Raw genomic sequence first — 21,619 nt, forward strand, 5'->3', positions numbered from 1 at the left:
TGTGTAATCCAAAGAAAAAAAAGAAGGACTCAAAAATATAAAGTGTCCGGACACCCGACCCCCATCCTACGGTACGGTTTGTAAAGACTATCAATATTTGTAAACAAAGAATCAGCTGTTCAACGACGCACTCGCGATTCTGATTGGGAGAGAGGCGGTGCGAGTCCTCTGGCTACGGAGCGGCGCGGCGGGCTGGAGCTTGAGGCGAGCGAGGCCGGCACGGGGGCTGATCCCATGACAGATACTGTCTCGTGACTTGACATATTACAGGCATCATATCTATCGTTCATCCATGCAGAAGTGATCGAGACGAGAGTTCGAGTTCGGCCAGCAGTCAAGCAGATCTAAGGTACCGTACCTGTAGTTCTACTTGAATCTTATATTAAGGAACTGTCTAACGTTTATAGGCCTAGTTGTTAGGCCCCTAGGTTTTTTTTTTTTTGATAATTTGGTGGTTCCTAACCTAAGTAAGTAGGTACGGTACCGGTACGGTACCGGTACGGTACCGTATACCCAGGCCAGGGAGCTCCGCCATGCTTTGGCCTTTGCGGGCCGGAGCTCCCGGCTCCCTGGCCTAATAGATGATCAAGGTCCCCAATCATAATGTGCGCACCTATTAACAATTTTGACTTAGATTTAACAATAACAATGAATTTATTTTTATTTTACAAAATCTGTCAGCTGATAATGCAATGTTCCTTACAATACTGTGCCATGGCCCATGCAAATATCTCATAAAAATTTGAAAGAAATAACGATTTTCTTGGGACTTGGAAAAAAACCTGGCCTCGGCCTCGGGCAGTCATTTAATATGGATTGAACAAATAAATAGTGCTCCGGCATGAGTCCGAACCCATTCACTTTGCACACGATTCAGGGAATTCGATGAGAAAGGCTGCAATTTGAGGCTGTCAGAAGAAATGGCCAAAAATTACTTTCCACCATTTTTTAATCTGATTTTTTAAATGAATGTCTGTCTATTTATTGATGTTTAAAGTTTACGTTTGTTGCAAATTGTGTATCTTCTTTTACTAGAAATTAAATAGCTCAGCGCGTATATGCGCCTACGCAGACAAGGAGGGTCAACTTTGCATAATTATTGTGCAGATGGTAATTTATCAACTAGCTCATATATCATATTATCCACACAGGATCATTTTTTCAATCTCTATTTTTGATGAAGAAAAATAATGTAAAGAATCAAGTTTACGTACATAAGAGCCAATAATGATGAATAGCTGCAATGGAACCTGACAGTGTAAAAAAAATCAAGCATTTGTCCCAAATAAAAAGAGAAAACAAGCCAAATATTGCCAACCTTATTTCACCAAACAGGGAGGAGTAATAGAGAACAAGGTTATAACCTTCATAGAATGAGTGTCTTGGACCATAATGACGGTGTGCACACCAGGAGTTCAAAGTAACCCTCCCCCTTAAAGAGAAATTCCAGTAGTTGCAGAAAACACTGATTTCATGAGAAAGTCTGTAAAACAAGGCTTAATTGTCAGTATATCATCGAGGATCTAGATCTGGTACAGTTACATAAGCTGAACTTTGTGAAATCTTGAAATCTACGCTGAAAAATGTTTAGACTGAAGATCCCCAACACAGATAAGCGCACGTGGGACAGTGTATAATCATAGCTTTGAATGTTGGACCCGACGCTCTACCCGAATCCTGTGCTTATTTGCTGATTTCTCAGCAATTACACAATTTCTTCCAGAATCCTTTGGCACATACGTTTTATTTTAATACAAACAGACACTTTGGTGGTCATTTCATTGGATTCTGTACGAACTCATTTTGATATCATTACCAAAACTAGCATTTACCTTTAAATTTTCTTGAAACCCAAGCCAATCCCCCTCCCCGTAATTTTTTTTTTTTGCTTGTTAATTTTTGTTGGGGTAGGAAACGACCTAAACTTGGTGGTGAAGACCTTTATTTTTGCTTTTTTTTATTCTTTCATTCAGTCGGAACCCTTCCCCTTTTAAAAACCCTGCGTACGGTTCTGTGATGCAGTAATTTGAAGTGCACAGGAGCCTATATATCCGCAAGTGGCGGTATAGATCTAGAATGTTCACAAATAAATTTCTATGATTTGGTTTTTATTTCATTGACAAGTTATCATTTTGTTGGTTGGTGGTGTGGTGTAGACCGACAAATCAGTTTATTTCGACTGGAGATTTCATGAAAAACTTAGCTCCAGTCTGCACTTTCCCCTTCCCATTTTACTTGTTTAAATTAAATTAAATTTACTTGTTTGAACCTTTCCAATCTGCATATAGGAAATGTCATGGGGTAGAAACTGCTTTGGTTCGTGTATCAAATGATATTCTTCGTGCTGTTGATGACAAGAAGGCTGTTTTCCTCCTTCTGCTTGATCTTTCGTCAGCATTTGATACTGTTGACCATGATTTGCTATTGGATCGGTTGAAATATTGTGGCATAGAAGGAGTTGTTCTTGATTGGTTTTCATCTTATCTTCATGATAGATCACAGGTTGTCAAGATTGGTGAAAATATGTCGTCTCCTGTTAAACTTCCTTTTGGAGTGCCCCAAGGTTCAGTTCTCGGGCCGTTGTTTTTTGCCATCTATTCCAGTCCTCTTGCAAAAATTGCGCATAAACATGGCATAGACATTCATATGTATGCGGATGATACACAGTTGTATGTGTCATTTGATCCAACTGACCCTGCTAGTGAGTTGTCTGCCAGGCTTCGTTTACAAAATACAATAGATGATATGCGGTCATGGATGATAAAGAATAAGTTGAAATTAAATGAAAGTAAAACAGACTTGTTGATTATTAGTTCTAAATCACAAAGTCATTTGATTAAGGACCGGACTATACAGGTTGGGGACTCCTTGATTAAAGCCTTGTCATCAGTTCGAAATCTCGGTGTCGTATTTGACGAACATATGTCTATGGATGCACAAGTAAAGAAAATATGTCAATCAGTATACTATAATATTCATAATGTTAACAGCATGAGGAAAGTCCTTGACCATAAGTCTGCTGCTATGCTTATACACTCATTTGTACTATCTCGATTAGATGTTGGAAATGCTCTTCTTTTTAATATAACCTCACGCAATGTTAATAAACTTCAGTATGCTCAGAATACAGCTGCCAGGGTTTTAACTGGTACATCAAAATATCAACACATCTCACCAATTCTCCAAAAGTTACATTGGTTGCCAATCCGGAAGCATATAGAATTTAAAATACTTCTTCTCACTTGGAAAGTGTGTAATGGTTTGGCACCAAAATATCTACAAGAGCTTGTCACGCCTTATGCACCAGCTAGAAGCCTGAGATCATCACACCAGCAACTTCTTAAGACTCCCAAGACACGTGTTGCATATGGTGCACGAGCTTTCTCTGCCTCAGCACCTTCTCTCTGGAATAATTTGCCATTAAATTTAAGAATTATACAATCACTGGAGACCTTTAAATCAAAACTGAAATCTTATCTTTTCTAACAGTATTAGTTATTGGCACTTTGACACTCATCCAAACTTTCTCTTTCTTTTCTTGTGCGCCTCGGAATAGAATATTTCTAGATAGATGGCGCTATATAAATGCCTATTATTATTATTATTATTATTCCCATCGAGTCCATCAATTGGTGAATTGATTGTATACAAATAATGCATGCAGCCGAGTGCATTAGTGGAAATGCAGAGCACGCAAGGTTTTTGTCTCACCTGCGAAGCAGAGTGAGACTATAGGCGCCGCTTTTCCGACGGCGGCGGCGGCGTCAACATCAAATCTTAACCTGAGGTTAAGTTTTTGAAATGACATCATAACTTAGAAAGTATATGGACCTAGTTCATGAAACTTGGCCATAAGGTTAATCAAGTATTACTGAACATCCTATTAAAGTTTCATGTCACATGACCAAGGTCAAAGGTCATTTAGGGTCAATGAACTTAGACCATGTTGGAGGAATCAACATCGAAATCTTAACCAGAGGTTAAGTTTTTGAAATGTCATCATAACTTAGAAAATATATGGACCTAGTTCATGAAACTTACACATAAGGTTAATCAAGTATCACTGAACATCCTGCATGAGTTTCACGTCACATGACCAAGGTCAAAGGTCATTTAGGGTCAATGAACTTTGGCCGAATTGGGGATATCTGTTGAATTCCCATCATAACTTTAAAAGTTTATGGATCTGATTCATGAAACTTGGACATAATAGTAATCAAGCATCACTGAATATTTTGTGCAAGTTTCAGGTCTCATGATTAAGGTCAAAGGTCATTTAGGGTCAATGAACTTTGGCCGAATCGGGGGTATCTGTTGAATTACCATCATAACTTTGAAAGTTTATTAGTCTAGTTCACTAAACTTGGACATATGAGTAATCAAATATCACTGAACATCCTGTGCGCATTTCAGGTCACATGACCAAGGTCAAAGGTCAATGAACTTTGGCCGCATTGGGTGTATCTGTTGAATTACCATCAAAACTTTGAAAGTTTATGGATCTGATTCATGAATCTTGTACATAAGAGTAATCAAGTATCACTGAACATCCTGTGCGAGTTTCAGGTCACATGATCAAGGTCAAAGGTCATGTAAGGTCAATGAACTTTGGCCATGTTGAATAACCATCATATCTCTGTAAGTTTATTGGTCTAGTTCATAAAAAGTGGACATAAGAGTAACCATGTATCACTGAACATCTTGTGCGAGTTAGAGTAGTATTCAAAGTCAGCACTGCTGCTATATTGAACCGCGTGATGCAGGTGAGACGGCCAGAGGCATTCCACTTGTTTTTATAGGTGCCGCACTGTGCACGAGCCGCCTGTGGCGAGTGCCCAGTGTGCACCATCTGAAGAAACCAAGCTTTCTCTGCATTTACTTTTTACGTACGACAGAGCAAACTTGTGCATTACTTATTTTATGAAATAGCAACACAGAAACAAATTCTTAAAAAGTTACATTACAGTTTTTGTCTCACCTGGGAAGCAAAGTGAGACTATAGGCGCCGCTTTTCCGACGGTGGCGGCGACGGCGTCAACATCAAATCTTAACCTGAGATTAAGTTTTTGAAATGACGTCTTAACTTAGAAAGTATATGGACCTAGTTAATAAAACTTGGCCATAAGGTTAATCAAGTATTACTGAACATCCTATCAGAGTTTCATGTCACATGACCAAGGTCAAAGGTCATTTAGAGTCAATGAACTTAGACCATGTTGGAGGAATCAACATCGAAAATCTTAACCTGAGGTTAAGTTTTTGAAATGTCATCATAACTTAGAAAATATATGGACCTAGTTCATGAAACTTGGACATTAGGTTAATCAAGTATCACTGAACATCCTGCATGAGTTTCACGTCACATGACCAAGGTCAAAGGTCATTTAGGGTCAATGAACTTTGGCCAAATTGGGGATATCTGTTGAATTCCCATCATAACTTTGAAAGTTTATGGATCTGATTCATGAAACTTGGACACAATAGTAATCAAGCATCACTGAAATTTTTTTGCAAGTTTCAGGTCTCATGATTAAGGTCAAAGGTCATTTAGGGTCAATGAACTTTTGCCGAATCGGGGGTATCTGTTGAATTACCATCATAACTTTGAAAGTTTATTGGTCTAGTTCATTAAATTTGGACATTAGAGTAATCAAGTATCACTGAACATCCTGTGCGCGTTTCAGGTCACATGACCAAGGTCAAAGGTCAATGAACTTTGGCCGAATTGGGTGTATCTGTTGAATTACCATCATAACTTTGAAAGTTTATGGATCTGATTCATGAAACTTGTACATAAGAGTTATCAAGTATCACTGAACATCCTGTTCGAGTTTCAGGTCACATGATCAAGGTCAAAGGTCATGTAAGGTCAATGAACTTTGGCCATGTTGGGGTTTTTTGTTGAATAACCATCATATCTCTGTAAGTTTATTGGTCTAGTTCATAAAAGTGGACATAAGAGTAACCATGTATCACTGAACATCTTGTGCGAGTTAGAGTAGTATTCAAAGTCAGCACTGCTGCTATATTGAACCGCGTGATGCAGGTGAGACGGCCAGAGGCATTCCACTTGTGTTGAACTTCGACCCACTGGTTTCTGTTAGCATGCAATGTCAATTTTCGTTGCGCACTTTTTGCACTGCCATGCAGTGCACAAAAAAGTTGGATGTCATGTGACAAGTATTGGCCAATCGTGATGCTTGAAATAATACACCTATTTTATAATGTACATCATGTCTTTGGGATGTCTAATTTTTTATGTCCTCCATGCGTGCATGATATGGATTAATTTTCTTCCTTACACAAACTTCCAAACCCGCCTCCATGTCCCTTCATCTTTATTAGACATCTTAATTCTTTGTTTTGTGTTCTGTTTTTTGTTTTGATTGAGTGGGTGTGAACGCACTTTCCGAGGGTGAGCATATTCTGATCGTAGATCTCATTTGTTATTAAAAAAACTAACATTAGGTGGATGAGGAAATTACCAATTAATCCTAACTACATGTAAATCACCATTAAGTAAGTCATGATAATCACCTCTGTATTTTAATTTATTACTCCAAAAACAATGACTTGGGGCGTTTGTTTTGCTTTGTGTGTCTTCTAACTACATGTACATGTATACTGTAACAAAAGAATTAATTCATTGACCACTGAATAACAAGATTACATTATAAGGCTAATTTCTTCCATGGATTAAAAATATACTTGAATGACTATACTGTTAGCCTTATTTTTAGGAACTCTGAAACAATCTTTGGATTGTCTATTTCTCTGTGTTAAAGTGTGATACTCTTCAATATTCAAACTCTACTCTCATTGTCTAAAGTTTTTAAATAGCTTTTGTTTAATATGGTCAATAATGTCACACCTGTTTAACCTAGCCCTTTTACTAAATGAAATGTGCAAGCACAACTATGCCAATTTGTCATGTTGCTTTTTAGGTGAAGGAGGAAGTATGACTAAATAGAAGATCATGTGAATAATGCTCAAGGGCTTTCGATGGAAGATGAAGTTAGTTGTCAATAACTTAATACTGAAGTTCTTGTCAGGCCTAGAGCATATATTGCCAAAGTATTGAAAATGGGTCTTGATATCACTATAGATTATAGAACACCTTCCTCGTACAAAGTTGGAAACAATGGTACATGTACCTGCAAGTTTATGGGTTCTTTATCTGCTAATCGTACACTTCAAAGTTCACATGTCAATTGTTGCCCTGATTGTAGGTTATGATTTTCTCGTTAAAAACTGTGCCGAGATCCACCCACTTACCATCACACTCGGGTCCCAGAGATGATAGAAAGGGTTCATTGCCATAAAAACTTTCATGTTACAGGTGGAATTTTTTTTTCCTGTTTTATATATAACGAATTGAAATAAATCACAAAATTTACAAATAATTATTAGGTGATTGCAAATCACATTTTATAAACACAGTTAGTTACACAAAAAAAGACAAAATAACAACCATAAAAAAAACCTACCCCCTCACCCCCAAAAAAGGAATGTGGCAAAGTGATGACTTAATATCAGTGTGATCTAAACAAAGATGGGTGATTTGGTAAATAAAGTAGACAAAACAAAATATACAAGCTATGATATGAAGTGGTTTCCAAACAACTATTGATAGGATTAAAAAACACAACTGGTAATCCAAGACAGCATAATTATGGAGGTTTTTAAACGAACAAGTATATCAAGGAAACTGAGATACAAGTTCCATGAAAAAATGGGATCTGATGTCTACAACCATATATGTAACCAATACAGTGCATTATTATTTGTAAAAATGGGGCACTAAGCCTGTTATACAAAATATACATTGTTAGTTATGTAACCTGCTTACATTTTTGAAAACCAAATTATAAGGTGAATTGCCACTTACAGGTGGAATCTTTAATAGCATGAACAATGTTTACATGTAGTCTTGTTATTAATCACCTTGACAAGTACTCAGAAATGCAGATCGTTATGCATCTTTTATTGTATTTGTGTTTGGTTTACAAACATACAAAACCAAATAACTTTGACAGTTAAGGTCATGGTCTTGAGATGATAACGACAGATTATGTGGTTTTATCATGTTATTGCGAAAGTACTTGGAACCTTACATGCGTTGGCGGCGGAAGCCAAAAATTTTAGGAGGGAACAACCAAAAAATTTTTGACAAGCAAAAAAAAAGATAAAAAGGTTCTCAACCCAAAAATTTTAGGGGGGACGTAGGAAAAAAAATTGACAAGCAAAAAAAAAGGTCATCAAAAACAAATTTAGGGGGGGGACGGTCCCCCCCTCCTCAAATTTAGGGGGGGACACGTCCCCCCCACCCCCCCCCTTCCGCCGCCTATGCTTACATGTCCATGCATAAATTGTAGGACTTTGTTATCAATATATTTGGTTGATAAACTTGATATCCAACCTGATGTTATTGAGAAGTTATTGATAAATATTCTACATTATCTTTTGTAAGCGATTGGTCGTGAAGTTGATACTTTGAATCATAGCCCTGTAAATCAGTTAAATGTAGAGCTAAGTTTAATTGTTATCATCATCATTATTTGTTATATAATTATTATTATTATCATTATTATTATTACTATTCTTATTCTTATTATTATTAGTGTGTATTAGAATGTTTAAAGCTGTTTGCTTCTACATGTACATGTAGGTCTCTTTTAACAGCAGTAAAATGGAAGATGTGGTTTTGATAAGCCCAGCATCTGAATGTACATGTACCTAATTAACACTCACTAAACGGATCTTAAAGGGGAAGTTCACCCTGAAGAAAACTTTGTTGTAAAAATAGCAGAAAAATTAGTAAAAAATATTGGTGAAGGTTTCAGGAAAATCCGTTAAAAAGTAAGAAAGTTATTAGAGTTCAAAGTTTTGGATTTGTGACGTCATAAACGAGCAGCTGCCCCATGTGTTATGTAATATAAAATGCATGAATTTCAAATTTTGCATGGTTCCTGATGACTTAATTTTGTTTTGTATTCATGATCGGGTGTGAAATGATTTGTCTATTGATATACAAAAGGTACAGTGAAAACCATTTTCAATTTTCTGAGAAAATGACATTTATTTGATTTTTTACCATTCGCTATGTATGAATGCTGCTCGCATATGACGTCACAAATCAAATAATTGAAATTCTAATAACTTTTTAATGATTTGATGAATTTTTCTCAAACCTTCTGCAATATTTTTTATTATTTTTCTGCTATTTTTACAATAAACTTTTTGTCAGGGTGAACTTCCCCTTAAAGACAAATCAACAGTTCAAAAGTTGGGTGTCAATAAATGTGTCACATGCACAGTCAATCCTAAAATAGTGCAGGTATACATATATAGTCTGAGAATTCAGACCACTTTAAAACTAAATTTATATTCTGACCTGCAAACTAAATAGTGTTCAGAGGATAATCATAAGACTTCATGATTATTTTAACGATTAGGTTACAGAGTGCTACATAAGCACTTGCCCGATTGCCCGGGGCAAGTAAAGTTAGAGTCAGGCAAGTGTTTTGAAATAAGGACCAAAACTACTTGCCCAAATTGGGCAAGCAAAATTTACACATTAGAAAGCAAAATTCTCACAGTAGAAGGACCTAAATTAGGGTTGATATGATGATATTGACCCTATAACTTTAGTCATGGCAGGCAAGATAAAATCACTTTGGAAAAAGAAATGCATTAACAAGGTAGATCAGTTCATGTTATGAGAGAGAAAAAGGTTAATGGTTTATTAAACAGCAAAACTTTCTGTAGAAGAGGTTAAACTTTTTTTTTCAAGGATATTTCCAGGCAAGTAAAGTAGATTTTTGGGCTGGTATGTTCCAACTATTTAAACATTCACTTGCCCTACCGGACAAGCGCTCTTCTAAAAAAATATGTACGGTACGGTACATGTAGCACACTGCTGGATAGTTTATACCCTCACCAGGTTTTGGTTCAAATACAAGGTAATTGATCAATTACGTATTTTAATTACATTTTTGAGTATATAAATTTTGAAAGGGAAAGTAATTGTAATTGAAAAAATGATAATTTTGACTTGAACTACTATCAATAATAATTTTTTATTATATTCTATTACTCTACAATAAACCTACTTAAAGGTCAAGTCCACCTCAGAAAAATGTTGATTTGAATCAATAGAGAAAAATCAGACAAGCACAATGCTGAAAATTTCATCAAAATCGGATGTAAAATATGAAAGTTATGACATTTCAAATTTTCGCTTATTTTCAACAAAATAGTTAACGAGCCAGTTACATGCAAATGAGAGAGTCAATAATGTCACTCACTATTTTTTTTGTTTTTTATTGTTTAAATTATACAATATTTCAATTTTTGCGAATTTAACGATTAGGACCTCCTTGCCTGAAGCACAAAATGTTAAAACAATGGAATTCCACGTGTTCGGGGAGGAGTGAAACTTCATTTCACATGACAATGACGAGAAAATATAAGTATTTCATATCTCATAAAATACGAAAGAAATGGTGAGTGATGTCATCAGTTCCTCATTTGCATACCGACCGAGATGTGCATATAACTGTTTTGTGAAATGAAGCGAAACTTTAAAATGCCATAACTTTCTTATTTTACATCCGATTCTGATGAAATTTTCAGTGTTATTCTTGTTTAATTTTTCTCTCTATATTAAAAGCAAGTTTTTGTTGGGGTGGACTTTTCCTTTAATTTATGATTTGATGTCATGACCTTTTTCATGTCAATTGCTCAGTAGCATCAAAGAGTGTTATAGGTGCAATCCTTGCTCTTAAAAACAAAAAACCTTCATCTTTTCAGTTTCTCTGTAACTTATATAGAGTTATGTGAAATGTGGTGCTAATTAATACATAGAGATTACAAATTGATTTCATATTTTATGACTTTTCTAGAAAGTATGTAAATGGTAATTGATAAATGTACATGTAATTGGTGATTGTAATTGAAAAAAATGTAATTTGGTAGAAAAGTAATGTAAGTAATAAAATTTCGTCAATTATATGTAATTATAATGGAAGAAAGTAATTGAGCCCAAGCCTGACCCTCTCAAATGATATTTCTGTTTAATACTAAAATCCTTATATCTGATTGGTTAATCACAAAGGGTATGTTAATTGGTTTTGTATGCATATAGAAACATCCATTAAAGTGCAAGATCACCTTGATAATTTATTGGTTTTGATAAAAGCAGACAATATTAGATCTACATGTATGAAAGTTTGATCCATCAAAGAATATCAGAGACATAAATGATTTCGTTCAACGGAACACAAGACGTACAAGGGGGAATTACCAAAAATTCCTCCAGGTTCATCATACGGCCAGGGTTTTTCAAGATTCCTTCTTTGTAAGCACGGTATTTAAAGGACTGGAATAACCTCCCCTCCTCGATTGTAAATTGCCCCTCCCTGGACTTATTTAAACTTAAACTGAATCAACTTCAATGAAAGTCATTCCACACACGTTGCGCTACTCTCTTCACTACGTTTGCTGACCCAACTATTCAGATTCAGATGTATGACTTAAAAAAAAAAGTTTACAATATTGACAAGCAGCTTCACCATATCATGAAATAGAAATTCCAAAAATTCAATTCTTTTAAATAAACATGCATTAAAAATAGAAAATGCAATGAAATATGATCACTTTCACCCTTTTTTTAATTACCAAAATATTGATCATACAGCATACCAAGGATCTGCTCATCTGACTTCACACAATAAAAACTTTAGAAATGTTGTTTTTCATTGATTAAAAGATATTCATTAAAACCTACCTGTACATGTAGTTCACCATTATTTTTCTCAATTTTTTCTGCTTTTATTAAAATCTACTTATTGTCTGGGTGCATGCAACTTCCCTTTGAAAAAAAATATAAAGGCTGATTAATTAGATACAGTAATACTGAAGGCAATAATACTTTTTCCCTTTTCAATTTATTGAGAGGGATGCATGGTGAACAGTGGCAGTTTGAATCACTTTCACTCTCTCACTATTACTCTTCAAACAGATTTTGTTCACTCGATAGTGGACTGATGCTTAAAAAACAAACACTCCAAAATCTACAGAAATTGCTTGCACCTCTCCTTTGAGGCCATTTTTTCGTATGGCTCATTGACTGGACTCTTTTGTTGGATTCCTGCCTATTGTGTGCTTTCTTTTATCAAGGTCACTCATGCTGTACGAAATTCAATGTCATATCCATTTGATTAGAATTATCTATCGGCTGATCATCCATGCAGGTATTTATCTGTGCGTGCTGGTAGCAGTAGAAGCTATTGATGGTCTGACGGAGATAGAGTTGCCACATCACAGTTTTCATTTTGGTACCTGAAAAGAAAGCTTGCCAAAGACATCATGTCCTCCAATGGAAACGTAAGTACACAGACTAGAATATTACTTTGTTGATATATGTATTCATACGTTCTGGTAGCTTTTGAATATCATAGTATCTGGTTTTTATGTGACTATATATCTACATGTTCTTTATTACCAGAATGTTGCAGTATAACATTATGATGATTCGTGGGTGTATGAAATGATTTCTTATTACCAGTACACTCAAACTTCAGACTTGAACTGTGAATAATAGAAAGATAATGGCCGATATTCTGAATTTCGGTTTAATTTAAAATATGGTCTAAAGTTGTGGTTTGAACTTCGAATATGAATAGCAAATTGTGACGGATACATGTAATCTCTAACAGTAAAGTTCATTTACAAAATATTTTGCTCTGATATTATTCATATTACTGTACTGACTGGACTACTGAAATAGTTTCTCTTTATCATTGAAACATAAGAAAAGAGCCAACATGTATATTTTATGCAATTTAAAAAGTTTTCTCTTCCCGTAGTTTTAACACAGAGTTAGACCATGGCCAGCCTATAAAATTTAGCTAAACCAGACTTCAGAATATGGGCCAAAATGTTTTAGATAACTCAAACAAGAACACACAACAAATAAATTTCAGGAAAAGCTAATAGGTTCCAATTCTGAGTTAACATCCCTATGATTTTTTTCAACCCTTTCTTAAAGAGTTCCTTAAAACTATTATTCACTCGTACATGGACTTACATGTATGATTTAAAATACAATAGTAGAAGTAGGAAAGCGATTGACCCACTCAACCACATTAGCTTTGTATTATTTTCCATAGGACAATCGAGTGAAAATTGAACTTTTTTATATTTGTATACATGCAGCCTTCACAACAATAGCTTACCTAGGCCGGGGGGGGGGGGGGCAGTCTGCCCGCCCCCTGATGAGTCACAACCCATGCAAAAGACCTATCCCTGCCCCCGCCCACCCCCTCCCCTGACGAGCTTGAAGACTTTCTCTTTTTTTTGCTTGTCATTTTTAGGGCGGACGAATTTGCCACCCCCCCTGGGAAAAATCCTAGGTACGCCACTGCTTCACAACAATAATGAAACAGATTATTGGATTACCAGTATAAAAAGAAGAAAATGGATAAATCCTATAGATATATATCTCCATTTTATACATTGAAAGCCTGGTTTTAGATTTCTTTGATTTATGGTCAGCCATTCTAAATCTCCATGAATGTTTGACCATGGTTTGACCATGCACATCATTCCTCTTGAATTGAATAAAGAGCTGCTCATGATCCTTTTATTTCCTTGCATGGGTCTGCAGTACCCTTCTATTAAAATAGGTAATCTTTCCACTCAACCCTCCAAATCTGGCCTGGCACTTCACATGGAGACTCACAATGCCACACAGCGGTGTGTCCAATGATAAGTGTACCATAAGGCAATTTCCAATGGCAGTACATGAACATATGTTGATCATAAATCTTATTCTACTCTTGGTGATATATATCAGAATGGTGTCAAATTTGTCATGAAATGCACCATAATCTCATTTTAAAGCTACAATCGCACAGACATAATCACAAGTTTTCAAACATCAATCAGCTTACTTCGAGAGAGCATTCAATCACATTTTTCCTTTTCAAGCCCACCCACTGCGAGTTTGACTCGGGAATCTACTCAATCTACACTGTAGGTCAACTTTGAGTTTATGCAATACAGTACAGGTCTTAACTCTCCAAAGGCTCATAGAAGAATCTTGAGTCAGATCTCTGTTGTGTTTTCCATTATAGGTCAAGTTCACCTCAGAAAAATGTTGATTTGAATCAATAGAGAAAAAATCAGACAAGCACAATGCTGAAAATTTTACTAAAATTGGATGTAAAATAAGAAATTATGACATTTCAAAGTTTCGCTTATTTTTAACAAAATAGTTATATGAACGAGCCAGTGTCAAGTCCACCTCAGAAAAATGTTGATTTGAATCAATAGAGAAAAATCAGACAAGCACAATGCTGAAAATTTCATCAAAATCGGATGTAAATAAGAAAGTTATGACATTTCAAAGTTTCGCTTATTTTTAACAAAATATTTATATGAACGAGCCAGTTACATCCTAATGAGAGAGTCGATGATGTCACTCACTCACTATTTCTTTTGTTTTTTATTGTTTGAATTATACAATATTTCAATTTTTATGAATTTGACGATTAAGACCTCCTTGCCTGAAGCACAGAATGTTAAAATAATGGAATTCCACGTGTTCGGGGAGGAATAAAACTTCATTTCACATGACAATGACGAGAAAATAGAAATAAATATAAAAATAATCATATAATAAAATACAAAAGAAATAGTGAGTGAGTGATGTCATCAGTTCCCTCATTTGCATACCGACCGAGATGTGCATATAACTGTTTTGTGAAATGAAGCGAAACTTTAAAATGTCATAACTTTAATCTCATTTTACATCCGATTTTGATGAAATTTTCAGTGTTTTGCTTGTTGAATTTTTCTCTTTTTATTCAAATCAAATTTTTGTTGGGGTGGACTTGTCCTTTAAGTCACTACTGTGGAATTTGCTTAATTTCTAGCTAACACACTTGTTTCAATGCTTCATGTTAATTTGCATTTTGAGAGCTCTTGTTTTATGACCAACATGATATGGCTTGATTTGAATTTATGAAAAACATGTTTATTGGGTGAAGAGGGTTTTCAATGTAATGCAGCCATGTGTACTTAAGGGAGGTCACAATTTATTGAGAGAATTATTAACAGATAATTAGATATTATTACAATCATCCTGCCGGTTATCTTTCCCCCCTTGTGTGGTATTTGATGATATTCACACGATGCTGTTATCGTTTGTTTGATATTTTTATAGGGAAGAATCAGCCAGCTTCGGCTTAAAGGACCAATAGCAGCTCCCTTCACTCCATTCAAGCAGGATGGGTAAGAATTTCAACAGATTTATTCCACTTGTCGATATGTGAAAAAATACATTAATAAATGAATAAATAGATATATAAATGACAAAATAAATTAATAAATAGATAGATCTTTAAATAAATGAATAGATTATTGAATGAATAAATAGATTAATAAATGAATAAATAGATAAATAAATGAAGAAATTGATGAATGAATTAATAACTAACTAAATGAATCAGTCAATCAATCGATAAATCATTCAAATTCCCAGAAGGTCTCATTTCCACTTTTCTAAAGAATTTTTTCCACTTTAAAAACAAAGATTTGGATCATGAACAGTTCATCGACAGACTCGAATAGACTTAGTGATGTTTAGATGAAGTCATTAAACTAAATATGCCAAATGGCATTTAGACAAACTGGTCGTAGATGAACTGGAGGAAGGCCATGTGGGGTTAGGCCAAATGGAAAGTAGGCCAAATGGCAATTACACAGTACCATCTACATGTATACTCATAGCGATTATGAATGGAGGAAAATCAAAAAGTATAATTGAAAGTTATAAATTCATGTTTTGAAAATGAGACTATTTTTTTTCATCTTTTGCATGATAGTTGTTCGTCTAAATAACTTATGTATAAGTGATCCAGTGTAGTACAGTGCACATGTAGGTTTTCATGGTAGCTCTCATGCATCTTTCTTGTGCGATTGTTGGTCCTGAAAACGGCCACCCAAACTCGACGTTTCGACAGGTTGTATTCTTGTCGTCTTCAGGAGAGTGAGCAAAAATCGTAAAGGAGGCCTTCTGTCAAGGTGCCATATGCAGGGTGCCTTGCAGGGTACATGTCTCAGATTGGCTGGATAAGTCACAAAATGAAGTGATTTAATTTCTTATTTCTCCTATTGTGTTCTCTTTATTTTCTTGTTTTTATTTTGAAAGGGAGATTAACTTTGATATCATGGAAGAATATGCAGATAAGATAGCTGCTGGTGGTGTTAATAATGTGTTTGGTAAGTTGCACTGTACAAGCATTGGTGTTAAACTGCATTCGCATTCAACATAGACTACCGTAAGTAACGGTGTATTAACCGCACCCGTGTATTAACCGCACCCCCAACTTTGGACTAAAAAAAAAAAAAAAAAAAAAATCTTCTCACATTTACATGCATATTTGAGGTACGAAGAAACAAAATCTAAGTTTTTCAGATTTCCAAAGTATCCAAAGAGATTACCGGTATGCAGAAATATGCTGTTCTTGATCAATTCATCTACAAATGCTAGAAAGAAAGAACGGTCCCGACAATATTGGCAACTTACACACTCGCTCACCTCACAGTAAGTGTACACACACAGCACTGCCATTACATTGCAAACTACGATACAGTACAAGTCATGCCAGTACATCTTATCAAATTATGATCTGTGTCTTTCCCAGCGTAGGAGGAAGAAACATTCACATTTCTTGCATCACAATCTCACAATCACTTTCAGAAATTTGATGTCTTAGCATGAATTTTGGATACGGGATTATAGGAAGGTTCAAGAAACAAAGACATGGTATCTTATGAAAAGCAAACAGGAAGGAAAAAAAAACAAGCTGGCACGAAACGGGACTTTGAATAGCGCCAGCTTAAGTCGCACTACAACCACATTACAACGCAATCTCTAAGCTCAACTCTCGCTCAGCGGTGACAAAATATTACCGAGTATGCGTGGCGTCTCTTTTAAATTAGCCAGGGAACTTCACTACTTTGAATCGAGAATAAAGTCAAAATTAGTGTCATGAAGGTGGGTGCGTTTGTTATGGACAACATTTAATGAATATTGCAACAATCGCTTCCCATTACCCGCGGCTCATACCCCTCTAAACGACATTGCCTGGGCGGCTACGCCCGGCCACTCGATGTGTTGTGAACTGGCAGACATCGTACATGTACGGGAGGGGTTACGGCGGGCTGGCTCAGACCCGTCACCGTGTATAAACCGCACCCCCGACTTTTGCTTCTACCCCGCCGAGAAAAAGGTGCGGTTAATACACCGTTACTTACGGTACATGTACAATGGGAACACAGGAAAACTTAATTTAGAAATGCATCTAGGCCCGTCTTCTGAAGTCTAGTTTAACTTTAATAGACTGGTCTAAATATATGTGCTAAAGTTATGGGGAGCCAAAATTTCAATAAAATTGTCATGTAGTATTTATCTTATGATTACCAATTTCTTTCCTCTTTTATGGTGAAGACAACTACCTTAATTTATCCACCTCCGACAGTTAAGAATGATTTGAAGGTTAAAACTGTTGATAAATCAAACCTGTACTATTCAAGATTTGTTGCACAATTGGCTATCCATAGTTATTAACCCACAACTTTTGACCAGAGTTTGAATGAAACATGACTTCAGTATACGGGCCATAGAATCGTCATTTTAGCAAGATTCCTGCTGAAAAAGACATGGAGAGTCAAAAGGGGCCTAAGCTTTTGATCCTAGCAGAATCTTCTTCGGAGGCAAAATGACAAACATATAAGGTGGAACAACCATAATATAGACCACAGACATTCAACAGCAACACTGGAAACAAGGAGACAAAAGGGGCATTAGTGAGAAGAGATGACCAATCAGGTTAATGAAGGGGATGAAAGAAAAGGAGTAGGCAGACACAAAGGGAAGTTAGTGTGAGTAAGGCCAAAGAAAGACCTCAAGCAGGGAGGGATTAAGATATGAGGCAGGCAACATCAAACAGGATCTAGAACAAAACAGTGATAGAGGGTATGAGGAAGAGAAGAATAACAAGAGAATTAGTGAGAGGTGGGTCAAACAGGTAACAAAGAAAGGCATAATAAACTGGTGCATAAGAGTGGGGGAAAAAAGGGAAAGAGGGATGGCATAGACTTTGTACAAGTTGCCTTAAAATTCTATTCCAATATTGAATAAATGTTGAATGAATGTATGGTGTTAGTTTTAGATACTTTACATTCTGGTAAATGTTAAAATATGATGTGGAAGTATTATTTTATGTTATTTTCAATCTCCTTGGTTTATCAACAGGCAAGAGTGAGGTCCTTTCAGAACGTTGAATATAGAATACCATGATATTATTTTTGTGTTTTTGCCGTATTTGCACCCTTCATTGTTTCTGATGGGTCTTTTTATGAAATGTTTCTTTGATTTCAAAATGAAGAACTATCCATGATACTGAAAACTGTGTAACACTTGTGTATTGCAGTTAATGGGACTACGGGTGAAGGCATATCCATGACAGTACGGGAGAGAAAGGCAGCAGCTGAAAAATGGATAGCTCTAGGAAAGACAAGGTATGTCGCACTACACTGGGCTTCTGCCATGAGTGTCTGAATGATATTAAGTGCACTGCTCAGTAAGACATCACCACTATTATCATTAATATCATTAATTATTATTATACGCAAAGAGATTTTACTCTGAACCAAGATGTTTTGTCTGTTTTGTTAGTTTCAAAAAAATCTTTCTATTGTCTCCTAGAGAAGCACACATTGTCTCGCACTATGACCGTACATGGACACATGATTCAGACAAAAGATAACAAGCTCACTTTAAATACACTGGAAATCAACTGTAGAAGGTTGAAGAAAGAATCAACTAAATTGGAAGTCCAAAGTGTTTTTTTTTATAACTTACAGCCTCACATAGGCTTGTAATTTTTTTTTTCTCTACCTTGTTGATGCATTTTTTTAATAATCCCCCACATTTATGGAGAAAATGAGAGTGCATTCTCAAAACTAAAAGAACTGACATAAATTTTTGGTCTAGTTTGTTTTGGTAATTCTCAGTGATTGTACATGCATCCTGAATCATAGTGTAGCATAAGTTATCAATAATTGTTGTCCATTCAATTACACCACACATTACTCCGGCTTTGGCTCCAGCTGCTGCTTCCAGCGCTTGATGCGTTCAGGGAATTCGTCCTGTTGGGTACCGATTCATCTCACATGGATGGAATATCACACCTCCCTGTTTTTGTGTAACCTGACTGTTATACAACATTAATCCATTCTTCAGCCACTCTTAAAACTTGAATTAATTCCTGGGATGGTGCTGTAGACATTGTGTAACATGTAATGTACATGTATGTGCTGGGATAGAATTTGAGCACTATGATGATGTCACTATAATAGGTCATCGTTTGCCCACGTACCCCCCCCCCCCCCATTAAATACCCTGGCAGGCAATGCACTAATGGGGTGTTGCAAAAAAAATGCGACCAATTGCAAGTCTGTTTTCGGTCCCTAAATCAATCACATGTTTTGTAGTTATTGCAGATTTGTGATTGATTGCTAATCTGCTCCTTGAAACAAGAAGTGTAATCTGATTTGCTAAAGCTAATGTTGATCTATCAGTTGTAAAATAGTAATAATTGTAAATTTATATTGCGCAATTTCTATTTGGATATCAACTACGCATTACAATACATAACAGATAAGCAGGAAAACAATTAACAGGATACGCAAAAATTTTAGAAGTAAATTTAAGTTCGCTAAATTGATCGAAGAAAAATAAGCAAAGATGAATCATTTCTACAAAATACATACATGTGACAAAAAAGTGACTTATTTATTAAAAACTCTCTTGAAAGAGGAGGGATTTCAATTTAGTTTTAAATAAGTTGACAGAGGATGCATTTCTTATTGAGGAAGGGAGACTATTCCAGAGTTTGGGTGCAGCACTGAAAAAGGCACGGTCACCTAGTGTGATCTTTGTTTTACGTGGTGGGAGACTGAGGATCATTGTGTCATGGGAACTACGAAGCCTGTAAGATTGGGTGGGTGATTTTAATTTAAGGAGTTCACTGAGATAAAATTGAAATAGAATATTTGCAAATATTTTCTTGAAAAACCCCATTAGTCATCCTATTTGTTTATTTTTTCTATTGCATTTTTATTGTTCATAATTTGAAACAGATTTCAAGCAGTTATTGTCCATGTTGGAGCTGCAAATTTGAAGGACACTCAGGAATTAGTGAGTATTGATTATCAAAAGTTCAAGGCTTTGATTCTTGAATCAATAGGCAATCCAAACGTGACCAGCTTGATGAAACGTGCAATTAACAATAATATCAAACTCATATACTATTATAGCCTAGGTATACAGTGCATATAAAGAAAAAGGAAACCTGTTTTAGAGATGCATTGTAGATGTAAACCATTGAATGTGAACATCCTCGATCAAAATAAATAAAGATGCAATTTATTTTAGAGCGCTCTGTGGCCTAGTGGATTAGCTCCAGATTTTGAAACAGAGGGTCAAGGGTTCAAATCCCATCCATGACATAGTTTCCTTCAGCTAGAAATTGATCCATGGTGTAGCTGCACTCAACCAAGCTGAGGTAAATGACTAAGTGGTGTGAATTCATCCCTTGAAATGCTTGAACACAGCTGCTCTGCTAACTGCATTACTGTAGACCACTTAGATATAAATGATAAATTGAGTGTTAGGCACGATAATGTATTAAGCAAGTGTAATTATTGTTAGTATTTTATTCATCTGCAGATGCTGTACAACAGGGCCAATCATGCATTTTAATAGCTTGATGCACTAACCTCATGCAAAGATAATATGATTCTACTGCGTACAGTATACATCATGGGCCTCATTCATCAAAGTCAACAATATTACAAAACCCCATTAGTATTCCCATTCCGTCTTGATTGCCATTGTGTAGAGTAGAAACTTTTAATAAAATGCACATTAGTGTATGAATCAAATACACAATATTGCACTCAAGGCCATTCGCATTGTCAATATGTTTTTGTATAGAAGGTTCTTGTACACATTTCATCATTATGGAATAGAACAGAATAGGATGTGTGCGTTAGACCACAATACCATGATATAATGTATATATCACAATTTGATGCCCATGTTTTTATTGTCAATTTTCCAATATGAGTGCTTGTGGGAGCCATAGGAATGAGGATGTGTCGAGGGGGGGGAGCAAAAAACAAAGTGATTCCTTGTTATGTGAAATACATTGGAGTGCATGGAAATGGCCCGGGGGGGGGGGGGGGAGGGGCCACATATATTGACAAGTGGATACCATGAGCGACCTTTTTTTAAGATAGGGCATGTTACGTACGTGATAAGGGTGTCAAAAACCCTCAAATAATGAAAAAAGGGTATCTATTTCACTAGGATAGCTACGAATTTAGGGTCATATTTGCGAGGGTGTAAAAAAGACTAAAATGTTTTATAAAGGATGTACTTTTTGCCCCCATAGTCAACGCGTTTAGAGTCCGATTTGCGCAAGGTGTGGGAGGTGAGCCGTACTCTAAACCCAATGATGTAGGTAAAAGTAAAACTGACGTC

The 21,619-nt window shown here is 35.9% G+C and overlaps 1 protein-coding gene across 1 annotated transcript in view; it reads left to right on the top strand.

Moving 5' to 3' along the window:
* Positions 1-244: 244 nt before the first annotated feature.
* Positions 245-21,619, top strand: part of LOC121427537 (N-acetylneuraminate lyase-like) — a 32,801-nt gene continuing 11,426 nt past the window's right edge. The window contains exons 1-6 of the mRNA XM_041623982.1: positions 245-349; positions 12,255-12,387; positions 15,230-15,297; positions 16,217-16,287; positions 18,504-18,591; positions 20,215-20,272. Of these exons, the coding sequence (XP_041479916.1) occupies positions 12,370-12,387; positions 15,230-15,297; positions 16,217-16,287; positions 18,504-18,591; positions 20,215-20,272 (303 nt within the window). The 5' untranslated portion in view covers positions 245-349; positions 12,255-12,369. The remainder of the gene's footprint in view (positions 350-12,254; positions 12,388-15,229; positions 15,298-16,216; positions 16,288-18,503; positions 18,592-20,214; positions 20,273-21,619) is intronic.

Source organism: Lytechinus variegatus, chromosome 14 (assembly GCF_018143015.1).
Source record: "Lytechinus variegatus isolate NC3 chromosome 14, Lvar_3.0, whole genome shotgun sequence".
Taxonomy (NCBI): Eukaryota; Metazoa; Echinodermata; class Echinoidea; order Temnopleuroida; family Toxopneustidae; genus Lytechinus; species Lytechinus variegatus.